The 13,875-nt window shown below is 37.7% G+C and overlaps 1 protein-coding gene and 1 non-coding gene across 2 annotated transcripts; one reads left to right on the top strand and one right to left on the bottom strand.

The window, feature by feature from the left end:
- The first annotated feature begins 1,350 nt into the window (after positions 1–1,350).
- LOC132041307 (small nucleolar RNA snoR114) lies at positions 1,351–1,437 on the top strand. The gene has a single exon (XR_009411002.1). It is a non-coding gene; the product is annotated as a small nucleolar RNA snoR114 (small nucleolar RNA).
- A 2,243-nt stretch (positions 1,438–3,680) lies between these two features.
- On the bottom strand, positions 3,681–6,870 carry LOC132041177 (pentatricopeptide repeat-containing protein At2g18940, chloroplastic). Its single transcript, XM_059431999.1, has one exon. The coding sequence runs from the start codon at positions 6,691–6,693 to the stop codon at positions 4,165–4,167; it is 2,529 nt and encodes an 842-aa protein (XP_059287982.1). The 5' UTR covers positions 6,694–6,870; the 3' UTR covers positions 3,681–4,164.
- Positions 6,871–13,875: the final 7,005 nt, after the last annotated feature.

The following is a 13,875-nucleotide window of genomic DNA, read 5'->3' as shown; positions in this document are numbered from 1 at the left end:
GCCACCGTAGGATGAGGATCGCTCCACCCGTGTCCCGGACGATCTCTCGTAATATTTGATCCTTTCATAATATTATTAAATCTCATCTCCACGGCAAGGTATGAGTGTTCTTTGGTAGGACGCAAGTACCGGACTATGTTATCGGTTATATTCTTTGCTTTCTCTCCTACTCACGATACTTTACGCATGATATATATGTATATGTACTCATGTTCATGATCATGTTTTCGATTTCGTTCTTATCATGTTATTCCATGTCCCATGTTATTTCTTCGTTTGCTTTACATACCAAGTACATTCAATGTGCGACGTCCCCTTTATTTGCCGGGGGCTCGCATTTCACGACGCAGTGCGGTTACGGTGACACATGTACGCTTCGGGACAGCATTCGTATCTCCACTTATTGGTGAGCCCCATCTCATTCGGAGTTTAGTCAACTCTTTTTTAATGATTAGCTATGCATCTAAGGTATCTTGGGGGCCTTGTCCCGCCGAGTATGTTTTCCATGTTGTATTTATGTTAGAGGTTTCATAGACTAGACAAGTCAGTTATGTCATGTCACACTTTCGGAGTCGTATAGCCATTTTGGCTCATTCATGTTATTCCCGCACTCATATTTAAACAAGTATTTTGATTAAGTATTATGACTTATTGCATTTTGTAAAGGCTCATCATGCATTCACATTATATTCGCTCATGTTATGCCTCATGATGATGATTGACCCGTGTAGTTATTTCGGTCACACGCGGTGAAGGCACCGAGTGCCGTGTTTCGCCCAGGCCATGATTCGGGGCGTGACAATTATATCATCAATATGGTGCATTGGGACTGAAACCCAACGCCTTACTCATATAAAGGTGTGTTAAGCCATAAAGCAATGAGACTAGAACTCAACATCTTATCATCGTGGCGCACCGGGAGTCTAACCCGATGTCTTACCCTTTTGGTGTGTTGGGACCTGGACCCTCAATCAATGGAATAATAGGCCAAAGTGCCATAGTACTCACCCTCAAGCCTTTAATCATAATGACTGCCATGTGATTATATTCACAAGTATAAGTTTCAACAAGATCTATGAAACATAAAAGCAAAAATATTATACATTGTATTTTCACTCAATGTCAGCCCAAATACGCACACCATGAATTATATGAAAAAACCAAAGTATAATTTAAAAGTCTTTTGGTTATAAAACCATATTCTAATGCCGAAATAAGAGTAAGAATCACAGAGAAACACACATGCATCATACTATCTTTTTTGTTAATGTAACAAAGCACCGGTGGTCTAGTGGTAGAATAGTACCCTGCCCCGGTACCAACCCGGGTTCGATTACGGCTGGTGCATCAGAGCAGTGACGACTATTGCACAAAATTGTGAGGTTGGGTTCTTCACAACCGTCTGATTAAATGAGAAAACTCAGTGAATCTGAGCTCTATCATTTTTGTTGTTGAAAGTATTATGTTCTTAAATCACTGATGAAAGCATTAGACTCTGTGATGTCCTATGCCAATTGATATCTCATTATGCACTAAGTCCAACTTTATAGTTAAGCTTGGAGTATGCCTGGATATTACTTTGTAATCACCTTTTTTCATAGTTGGATACAAAGAGACTTGGATCTTTTTTTTTGTTGTTGCAGCTCATCAACTTTTAATAACATAACACTAGGAGAATCCAGATTTATCCAAAAGTAAATGTAAATAAATCGGCGTACATGAGAGACAAAGTAAGACTTCAACTTGAAAAAGGATTCTAAGGAATTTTCATGCATAACAAATCAATGGAAGTTACACTTTGGTTTTAAATTCTTATTCACCATGTTTGAATTATATAGCCACTGGAATCATATTTGGAGCGTACCTGACATCTCAAAGCAACAATGGTTGGGATCCGAACATCTCTTAGAAATCGAAACAATGTTTGGATATAAAATGAGACCCGTCTTTGATAACGTGTTATAAAACTAAGCTAAAAGAATAACAATATTGAAACATATTATAGACTAGAAATGTATAGATAAGAGATAATAACTTTCTTATTCTCTTTCAAGTAACCAAGTATTTTCATATCACATTCCATACCTCTATTTATACCATTACAAAGAGGTAGGATTACCAAAAGGGGTGTCTTAAACAAGACATTAATCATTGACATTGACATTATGGGGAAAGATCATAGGTGAGGTTGTGGAGTTGTGGGAGATTATGGGAGAGATTATGAAGGTGTGGGAGTTAACAATTACTAGAGTAGTGGACGTCTACACTAATTGACAAATTTCATGACAGTTTTCTAATTGGTGAAGCATTTAGTTACTTGAATACATCAACAATATCAATTTCTTATTTATACTAATGACCCTGACAGAAATCGATATTTGGGGTTGGAATTAGAGGTTTTATTAGATATCAACACATTTTGTGTGATTTTTTTTTTTTTTTTGCAACTAATATCTTCTTTATTTTCCGCAGGAATTTTTTTTTTTTTAGCATCTCATACATACAATCAATTTATTCAATCTTCTGTCTTTAAGAGGACTATTTTTCACTTCAAAATTATGTGTTAGATATATGACTTAATACATTGACAGCCCTTTAAATTTGCCAGCAAATTTCATTTAGACACTCAAACTATATCTTGTTTCAGTTGAGCACTTGAACACATGATAAAGTGTTCCTAATAGACACTTACGATTCAAATTTTGAAAAAATCTTTGCGCGTATTCTCAAGCGTCTATTAGGTAGTTAAGTTAACCACATAAAATATGACATTTCCTTTAATTATAGACATCAGCCTAATTAGCGAACTCCTCAGGTTTTAGGGATTGTTGAGGTGAATGCGTATAATTAAAGGAGGGGACATATTTTAAGTTTTTACTTATCCACATAATACCATCTGAGAACAAGCGCAAAAGTTTTTCCAAAAATTTAAATCGAGAGTGTCTAATAGGAATACTTTATCATGTGTTCAGGTGCTAAGTGAACACGTCATAGTTCATGTTAATAATTCATTACCAACTTAATTAATATCTCAGATATTTCATGAGGAATCTAGAATGTTCAAAGAATTGTAAAATTGGGAGAACTTTAGAACAAGAGAAAAAATAGATTTTTTTTTTTAATAAACAAATACTCCCTCCGTCCCAATTTATGTGATATAGTTTGACTAGACATGAAGTTTAAGAAAGAAAGGAACACTTCTGAAATTTGTCTGAAACAAGCCATAGATATTTGCGTGGGTGTAAACCATTTCATTAAGGGTAAATGAGGACGTTTTTAGTTAAATTATTTCTGAAGTATAGAAATGTATCTTCTTTTTGCAACAAACTAAAAAAGAAAGTGTATCACATTAATTGAGACAAAAGGGGTAAATGTTTATTTTTTTAATTTTTCATCTGCTACACCCCCTATCCCAGGTGGCTAAAAAGGCCATATTAATGCCAATTCGAAATTGTTCGGGTGGGGTCAGAGGACCTTGCAAAGTTTAAGTGTCTTCTTGAAAATTAGGTACTAGTTCGGGGGACTTCATGTATTCTCTCTACTTTAATTGGAAGAAAATATATACTTGCTACCTGCAGGTGCCAGCTTCTTGTAATGGGAAGAATTCATAAGAGCCAGTCCACAAATTTCACTTGAAAATAAGATGAGAAATACACAAAATAATACTGTAGCGGCAGTAATAAGCAAATTGGAGCCTTTAAATTTGAATGAACAGAGAATGTCACAAAGCATATACAAAGAGTCGAAATAACTCTTATCAGAAGCAATAAAATGACATCTATATATCATATCAAACTACTATTGATACAAAAGAAACCTGTAACATTCTCAGGATTTATAACCTTATTTCTTACAAAATCCAAAAGTCCTGAGAACTTAGCCTAATGCAGCTTGAAAAAAAAAAAAGTGCAGTAACTCCTCGGTTGTATCCCAAAATACTCTATAGACAAAGCCGGTCCGATTAAGGGACAATCAAAATGTTGAAGTTCTTTTGTTCATCGCTCAGTCTGGAATCTTTATAGAGAAAGTTAAAACTTAGGATAAGAAATGGAAGGGAAGCACAATAACAAGAAAAGGAGCTTTTGGAACTTACGAGGTTCTTCCCTCTCTCTTCCAGTCAACTTGGACATCAATTTATCGAAGACTGGGAAGCCCATATGATTATTAAGTCATGGCTCCACATATTCCCCTAACTCGAGAAGAAAATCTTTGCAAAGATTCTTCATCAAAGGTGGTATCTTTTTGCCTAATATTCAACACAAAATCCATTGCATCTTGGTATCTTTTTGCTCTACAATAACCATCAACAATAGTCTTGTATGTTAGCTCATTTGGTCTGCATTCGTGCTGGATCATATAACTGATCAATTCCTCTACCTCAGAGAACATCCCTCGAGCTGCAAATCCAGCAACAAATGTATTATACGTAACAATGCAAGGTCGGATTCCTTTTTCTGTCATCTGGGAGAAAATTCTTATGGCCTCCTCCATACGACCTTGTCTGCAGAACGCTTTGATGACAGTGTTATATGATACAAGGTCTGGTTTTCCTCCATTCATCTGCAGTCGATTAAGGATTTCCTCAGCTTTCCAACATTCACCGGCTCTAGCATACATATCCATTAATGTATTATACGTAACGAGATCAGGCTGCAAACCATTCTCCCTAATTAAATGCAGCATCTCGTGAGCACGGTCATATAGCTTGTTCCTTGCGAATATGGAAAGCATAGAGTTAAATATGACCAAATCTGGCCTGTATCCTTTTTCTTGTAATTCCTGAAATGCTCTCTCCATACCCATGAGAGACCTACACTTGAAATTAGCAAGAATGAGGGTTCTTAAAAGCATCCAACTAGGAAAAATATGACCATCATAAATTTCCTTTGCGATTCTCTCCACACCTCTAACGTTCCCTCCCTTGGAATAGCAGTGAAGCATCAAAGAGTAAGTAGTTTCATTGGGCTTAAAGCCTTTACTTTTCATGTCTGAGAAAACAGATTCAGCGGCTCTCCAATCACCCCGACGAGCAAGGGCATTAAGAAGCGCATTGTATGTTGTGACACATGGAGTGAATCCTGCTTGAATCATTTCATCGTACATCTTCGCAGCATTAAAATCAGAATCGCACCTGCCATAAGCACGAATCAAAGTATTAAATGTGTCTCTATCAGGCTCAAAACCACAGCTTTTCATCTCATAGAAAACGCGATTTACATATTTTTGCATTCCCCTATTCCCACACATTGCAAGCATTGTGTTCCAAGTAATACGGTTTGGGGCACATCCATTTAATTTCATATCAGATATCATGTCCATCATCTCTTCTACTCGAGATTTCTTTCCCAGCATCCCAAGGATTGCGTTATAGGTACAGACATTAGGAACACAACCTGCTTGTTTCATTTGCTTGAAAAAGCTCAACGCCTTGTCCTCCTTCCCGGCCTTACCATACGCATCTATCACTGTTGTATAAGTAATAGCATTCGGCATTACGCCCTTCTGTGACATTGTCCCTATAAGTGCAGCTCCTTCTTCAAGGAAGCCTGCCCTCACATAAGCTGCTACAAGCTCATTATACGTCACCGAATCAGGAGGGCAATTATTCTCCTCCATTTCTTTCAGAACGCTCAATGCCTCGGAGTAAATTCCAGCCTTACCAAACACTTGGAGTAAAGAATTGTAAGTAACCGTTCCCGGAACATAACCCTTTCTCTTCAATCCATCAAAAAACTCTTTCGCTTCCTCCAACAACCCTTCCCTTCCACACGCAGATATAACCGTGCTACAAGTGAACTCATCAAATTCAAGCCCGTTACTCCTTATTTCATCTAAAAGTACTAAAATATTGTTCCAAGACCTACCCTTTTTACCATAAACATCTAACATAACATTATAAGTTACCAAGGTGGCACATAAACCCTTCTCCTTCACATATTCAAACAATGCAATTGCCTTGTCATACTTGCCAATACGAGAATAAGCATGTAGAACAGTTGTCCACGCTCGAACATCGAGTGAGTAGTCTTCAAATGGAATAACATCAAACAGTTTCGACGTAACCAAATGCTGAGATTCCCTACCCAAAACCTTAACCATGAACTCAATAACTTGACTATCTAGCTTATCATTTTCAACATGTATATTCAAAACAACCCATTCAAACAACAGAATAGCTCTATCCCAATTTCCTAAAACATCTAAACCTTTCAAAAGACTCATCAAATCAACTTCAAGCAACTCAAATTTCACAGAATCAAAGAATCCACTCAAATTACAAAGAGGGCATTCAAGAATTGAGTCAATCATTAACTTACATTTCAAAGGAAGAAAATCAAGTGACCCATCATCCTCAAAAGATTCCAACTTTGGAACAGTAACCCTCATATTCTCCAAAAGGGTGCCATCATTTTCTTGATTTTCCACAGAAATAGGAAGAGAAGGCAAATGGGTATTCCCAATTCTTGAAGATTTAATACTTCTTGGAGGAGAAACATGAAGGAGATGTTGGAGAAGAGAATCAAGAGGGAAATAAGTAGAAGAAGAAGAATGAGTTTGTTGTTGTTGTTTGAGAGGTGGGAGAGGAGAAGTGGTGATGGGATTCAATTTGAGGCGTGGGGTTGGTGGTAAAGGTGTTGGCTTTGTTGATTGGACTGGCAAGATTGGCCTATTTGGGTAAAGAGTACCTTCCATGGCTGAAGATGGAGAAGTGATGGAGCAGTTGACACTCTCAATTCATGGCATTTTTGATGATAGATTGATAAAGAAAAGGAGAGGCAGGCTAAGCTATCTCGAGGGATAGCGGATTCTACCACACCCACACAGGTTTACTAGGATACTTCCAAGTTCCAACTCTGTATTTTATCGTGTGGACTTGTCTCCCATTTCGGTGATTTTTACAAAAATATACAACCCAATATTACACCTATATAATCATATTTTCAGTTTACATTCCCATAAGCTATTTTTTTCCTCAACCAAGCTTATACAACGGTAAACAAAATTATAGGGCATTAAACAAATATTATACAATATTATACACTTGCGATAAGCAATGTATCCACCTATTATAAAAATGCGTAATAATTCATAAAAGGTGTAAACTGGGTAAAAACTGAGCAAAACTGGGTTAATTATTTTTTCTAGTAGACACAGAGCATAATTTTCCCTTTTATTTGTCGAAAATCATTTAAAATGATTTCCCTTAATTATATTGATTAAAGTTATGGCAAAAAAAAAGAAAAAGGCAAAACATATAGATGACCCCTAAGCTTATTCACACTTGTTACTTGAACACTCTAGCTACTTCAACAAGATTTTTACCATGCCACTTAGACAATAGAAACAAGGGGCAAATAAAGAAAACCGACAAACTGCATCAAATTGATAATCCTAGTCAAATTGGAAAAAAATCCCCATTATGATCCTGTTCGATTTGGTTTAGAATTCAGCAAAAAAAAAAAAAAAAGACCATAATTGTCCTGGTTTTGGTTTTAACTAAAAAGTGTCGAACCGAAATCAAACCAACTCGACACTACATGTATACAAGTTTTAAAAGTATTTTTTACATAAAGATATTTATTGTAATGTAATTTATAAATATTTCTTGAACTTTTTCATTTTGGACTTAGACCTTTTTAATGCTCTAACAAATTTTAGCTCATAAATGTTAGTAACTAAAAAAAGCTCAAATCAAAACGAAAGCAATACTAATGCTAACAAAAAGAAATCCAATTCAACACTAGGAATGACAATAGTTAGAGCTGTCAAAAGGATTGTGACTCAACAGGCCAATTAGGCTGAGTATAGCGTAAAGTCATACCGGTCTATCATGACTTGCATGCCAACAACAACAATAATAACATACCTAGTGTAATCTCACAAGTGGGGTCTGGGGAGGGTAGGATGTACACAGACCTTACCTTTGCCTTTATGGGGTAGAGAGACTGTTTTTGATAGAGCCTCGGCTCAAAGGAAACTAAGTCGATGTAGGATTACAAGAGAAATAAGACATCAAAGTATCAAGATACTAAACAAATGGAGCAACACATAGTAATATACACATAAGGATAATGTTCTATGTGATACCAAAATAATACTACTAAGAACAGGAGAAGAGGAGATGGAAAGGATAGCCCCCACCTCTCTCACACACATCGCTACAAAATTCAACCACCTACGAACCTTTTATCCTAATCCTTAACCTCCAAATCTTCCTATCTAAGGTCATGTCCTTAGTTAATTGAAGTTGTGCCATGTCCTGTCTAATCACCTCCCCCCAGTTCTTCTTCGGCCTACCTCTACCTCTCCTAACTCCTATGACTGCCTATCTCTCACACCTCCTAACTGACGGATCCTTACACCTCCTCCCCACATGCCCAACTATCTCAGTCTCGCTACCCTCATCTTGTCTGCCACGGAGGGCACTCCGACCTTGTCCCGTATATCTTCAATCCTAATAATATCTCTACTAGTATGGCCACACATCCATCTGAGCATCTGCATCTTTGCGACCTTCATTTTTCAGAACGTGAACATTCTTGACTGGCCAGCATTCTGCCCCATACAACATGCTGACCTATGACTTGCATGCCATAGTTATGAAATTTATTTGTCATGTTCTTTGTTTAGAGCTCTGACATCATTACGATCCTGTAGAGTTTATGAGTAATCCAACATGACAGCTAGGTTGAATATAGCATGAACTCATATCACTTTGTCATGACTTACATACCACAATTGCTTGCATCCCGTATCATCTTTGTCACTCAACTAAGGTATTTTAATTCAATTTTTCATTAAACTTTAAAAATTCATTTCCACAGAAGTATCAAAACGGTAATATTTATCTTTCTAATTAATTAAGATACAGAAGTAGATTGAAGTTGTTGAAGGTTGTCATGTCAGTTTACTGACATGGATTATATTGAGGGTCCAATTTGATTGAATTGTACCCAGAATAGGCATCTAAGAAGCTGAGCAACTCGTGCCCTGCCGTTGAATCAATCATTTGAACAATGAGGGGCGGGGGGACGAGTCTTTCGGGGATGAGTTATTTAAATCTACCCACATCTGAGATTTGTTGAGCTTCTAGGTACTAAAGCCACATTATCTAACCAATCCAAATATGTTACCTTACAGATTGATCCTATTTTAAGTAATCGGGATACCTCATCCTTGACAAATTGGTTAAGGGCAAAGGAAAGTGATCACTTTTTCTACTTTACCGGAGGATGGTCGGGATCAGAGCTAAGCTTGTGAGTGGCCACCTCTGGCGGAATACTTGTTATGTCTAAGTAGGACTAGACAAAGCAATTTGCATTAGCCCTTAAAAGTTTAATGAGATTGAGTCTGAGCTCGAGACTAAGATTCAAGCCAAAGAATACCTTTCTTTCTAGAAGTATACGAAAAGTATGACCTCCTCGAGCGCCTCTATCGTTGACTTTGTTGCATCGATGTCTTCTGGAGCTATGAACCCCTTGGCATGCTATGCCGCTCTGATTCTTTCTCTCTGTACTCGTTTTCATTTGGTCCTTCCATTTCTGATTCGGTATCAATCAGAGGTACCAGTTTATGTAATTTTTATTTGGGATTAGTCTTGCTCTGCTTGGTTGCTATGACTAGAGCACCCATCTCCCGAGCTACAGCCAGCTCACCCCGGATCTCTCTTATCTCTCACGAGGTGGGAAACTCCACGACTGCTGGAAAGTTGATGGGACCGCCTGCATGAGGCGAATCTAAAGTCTTCCCATAATGATGTTATATGACATGTCGCCGGTCATGACATCGAACATTGTGTCCTGCACGATTCCTCTAGAGTGAATAAGCGATTTGATCTCCCCCGGGGTCATCTCACTTGCCATGTTGAGCCCAACCAGCACCTTTGCAATTATTTTGTCAACTAGCTGCATTTCTTTAAGGACCCAAGGTTGGATGATGTAACGACCCGTTTGGTCGTTTAGGCTCTTTTGACCCATTTACCCCCATTGACCTTTCCCTTAATTACATTAGAGTGATTTTGATCAGTGGGGATGGGTAGCATGGTTCCTGAGGTAGGCGGGAGGGTTTTGATGAAATTTGAGAAATTTAGAAACTTTTAAGTTGAATGAGTGAAAAAGTTGACCAATAGTTGACTTTTGAGTTAACGAGTCTTTTTGGGATTTTCGTCGATCCCATTAGATTCGGAGGGTCGATTATAACTTGGTAGGGTATTTTCTTCGGTTCCCGAGGCACTCAGGAGCGTTTTGGTCTTTGGGTTAGAAACTTGGTTTTTAGGGTTTAGGAGTTGATCGCATCAAGATGACCTCGTTTGTGAATTTCGAGGGTGCCGGTGCGTTCGTAGCATGTTTTTATAATGGGTTAAATGTTTAGTTTGTATCCGGGAGGTCTCGGATGAGAGTCAGGTTTTAGGTTGAAGTTGGTGAAAAATCAGAAACTTTTCGGGTTTCTGGTCTGGTGTCGCCTCTGTGGGCCCGACTATGCGGGACTTAGCCCACAGATGTGAGGATCTGAGGTGTTAAATGAGTCGGCATCTACGGACATTTCTCCACAAATGTGAGGCAACATCTGCGAGAAGTGTGTCCACAGATGCGAGATCGCTGTTTCAATAGCCTTAAATTCTCAAATTCGGACCATTTCTTTCCATTCACAAAATTGGAGACTTAAGGGGGTTCTAAGGGGCGATTTTGCTAATCTTGTGGAGGATTCTTCCATTGGGTAAGTCTTCTACATTTTTTTTTGAAGTGGAGAAATCATGGTAGAAATCATGTTTTAGATAGAGAGTTTGGGGTTATGAACCCTAAGATGATTGTTAGAACTCCCCTTAATCTTTTGTGACTTTTGTTGAGGAATTTCCCAGATTCTTCTTAATCTTTTGTGACTTTTGTTGAGGAATTTCCCAGATTCTTAGTATTTAGTCATTGGGTAACTAGTTCCTAAGCTTGAATTGCTCTTTTACTTCAGATTTTGATTATTTAAATTGACGGGTTTCTCTAAATTAGAGGCTTTTGGTTATTGATGAAATTAAGGCTCAATTGGGGTCAGAATTGCAGGAAACTTGAGGTATTGACCATTTAGACTTCGGATAACCTAATTTTATGCTAAAATTCTGATTTTACCCTTGTGGGCCTGAGGTCCCCTTTTATGGGTTATTTTTGAATTCGGTTGGTTTTATGGCTTTGTGGGTATCGTTAGCCTCGTAACCTAATGTAGTTTAATATTTTGCTAGATTTTGATCATTCGAAAGCTTTTCAAAAAGGGAAGGTTCTAGCGGATTAGTTCATGGCACTTGCTCGGCTTTGAGGTAGGTTACGATTTACTTACGTCTAGACTTGGATTAGCGAATCGTATATGTATAGTAGTGATTGACAGGGAAATCATGATAGGACTTCGGGCATGGAGTAGAGTTATATTCCGAGTAGGTTGGTATTATTTGCTGTTATGAGGGCTTGTCACTATACTTGTTATTTTCCTAGTAATTGATGTGGGCTTGTAAAGACCCGTTTAGTCGTTACCGTAATTCCGAAAGATTCACAACTTTGACATCCTGGACTTGTTCGATCGTTATGTATCCCTGGTGAACATCTAGCCAAACTGGACTCGTCGTGGGAGTAGGAATTAAAAATATCGAATTTCGGCCCTCGGACCCAGTTAGACAGTTCTAACGCTAGGATGACCGCCATAGTGGTCACGCCTCAATGACCCTTTCCCCGCTAAAGCGAAGGCAGGAAGAACCCCAGTAGACGGCTTTCGCGGTATCTATGCCACTGAAGCGGTGCCATTAAAGCGGTAGCCCGACCGCAAGAGCGTTAGAAGACTAGTGGTTGACCTATTTAAAGCCCCATTTATGGACTTGACCTAATATTTCATTTCTCCAAGTTACAGCCGCCAACTGAGGATATTTTAGCTTTTTGAGACTTAAATGTTGGGAAGGTAACCTCCTTAAATCCCTCATTTCATCTTCCTTTAATTCCCTCTTTCTTCTTACACCATTTATGATTATGACAAAGCATTAAATAAGGGTTCTTTCTCAAAATTCTTAAGAGACTTTTGGGTGAAAGTGGTATTGTTGACCTAGAGTAATTAGTAACTCAAGAATGACTTATATATTGCAAAACCTGGATTAATAAATAGTTCTAAGCCTAAATACTTTCTATTTCTCAAATGGGTTAACTTGTTAGGTGCTAACAATAATGTGAATTAGTGCGGTAAGTTTGACTTAGGTAAACCTTAATTTCTATAAAAAGAGGTGAAATAGCAAAAAATTGGGAATCTAGAATGATTATTCGAGAAATGACGATTTTACCCCTATTACTCCAAATTCCTAAATTGTTGCTTACTTGAAATTATCCATCGTTCCTAGACCTCTCAGATCTACAATTTCCGTACAAAGATGGGAGATGGAGTCCAAGTGGATGTTCGCGCACCTGTTCGGCCTTGAGGTAGGTTACGGCTTCCCTCTCTTGGTAGACTCTGGTTAGACTTTCATATATGAGTGTTAGATGAAACGGAAAATGCATGTATAGGATTTTCGAGATTGGGATGGATACTTAGATTGATAACGTATAAGAAGTAGCGGTTATTATGTAGCACTAATATAGTTGTGGATTTATGATTACCTTATGGTGAGACTTCGATTAGCGAAGCGTATGTTTAGATGATATTGTCGGAGAATGCATGCAAACCTTCGGGTATGAAGTTGGGTTGACTATTGTCTTACGTTAGGCCTTGTTGTATGATTTGGAGGCTAGCCACCCCGTTGTGTTGTTGACTTATCTTGATCTATTTACTTATTGGCTCGGTGCCACGTTTAGACATTGGGTATTTATGACTAGTGATATATCCTGACTATGATATCGCGGTACTTTACTTGATTGATATTGAGATGAGATTGTGATTCTATTGTGTCTTATTGTGTAGCCTTATTATTGATATTACTTATGTCCCCTGTGTGGTGTAACTGTTTGCATTTTTGCGGGCGGGGTTAGCGCTCGGAAAAGCTACTTCGAATTCGTTGGTGCTCTTTCGGACTTCGTTTTAAAAAAGTCGCCACCTAATTTTTAGAAAATTAGGAAAATCAGTTTTGAAGGGTTTTTCATACACCGTGAAAAATCTTTCTTAATCCAAAGTTCTAGGTAAGGGTTCTGGTGATCCCCTAGGGAAGGTGTTAGGCACCCTAGTATTAAGGATCTGTACTCTATGGTTGACCTTCGAATTCCAATGTGTGAGCGTTTGCATGAACTGTTTATTTAGTCTTTATTTCCCGAAAACATCTTGTTATTTTTTACATATCATTTTGAAAAGAATTGAATATGTTCCCTTTACATATAGAGTATTTATATTCGGATTTATGATATCTGGATACAACTAGTTCCTTTTATATATAAGGATAGTAGTTTTTTCTATCAAAGATAGAAAGTTTATTTTTATAATCTGGGGTGAATAGGTTTTGTTCATGCTTGACTCATAATGGACCGGGTTAATCTGTTTAATACATTTCTAGAACATCCTTATCTAAAACTTTGTAACTATGGGTGTATAAAATTTGACCATTTGGTTTGCCAAAAGAGGGGTTTTCATAATTTTAGACATATTGAACATTATTCTTTAAAAAATGAATTGAGTTCTATGGCGAAATGATTTAGATATTTTTGAAAAAAGGTGCTCGTCATTTTTTGGGTAAAGTCCCAGATTTATTTTAAGGAAAAAATTCGGCTTGAAGTCCACTTGTTTTGTTTAATCATTTTTGGCCCAAATACCTTATTGCCTTGGCCCAAAATTTCTTAACCATAGATTTATACTAGAAGGAGTTTACATCATTGATTTTTCAAAAGACAAAGCTATATGGGCTCTGGCCCAAGAATATTTTGAACATCT

This window comes from Lycium ferocissimum, chromosome 12, assembly GCF_029784015.1.
Source record: "Lycium ferocissimum isolate CSIRO_LF1 chromosome 12, AGI_CSIRO_Lferr_CH_V1, whole genome shotgun sequence".
NCBI lineage: Eukaryota > Viridiplantae > Streptophyta > Magnoliopsida > Solanales > Solanaceae > Lycium > Lycium ferocissimum.
This window is presented reverse-complemented; position numbering and strand designations above follow the sequence as displayed.

Excerpts from the sequence above, each read along its gene's own strand:
- LOC132041177 (XM_059431999.1), bottom strand. The coding sequence starts at position 6,693 with ATGGAAGGTACTCTTTACCCAAATAGGCCAATCTTGCCAGTCCAATCA.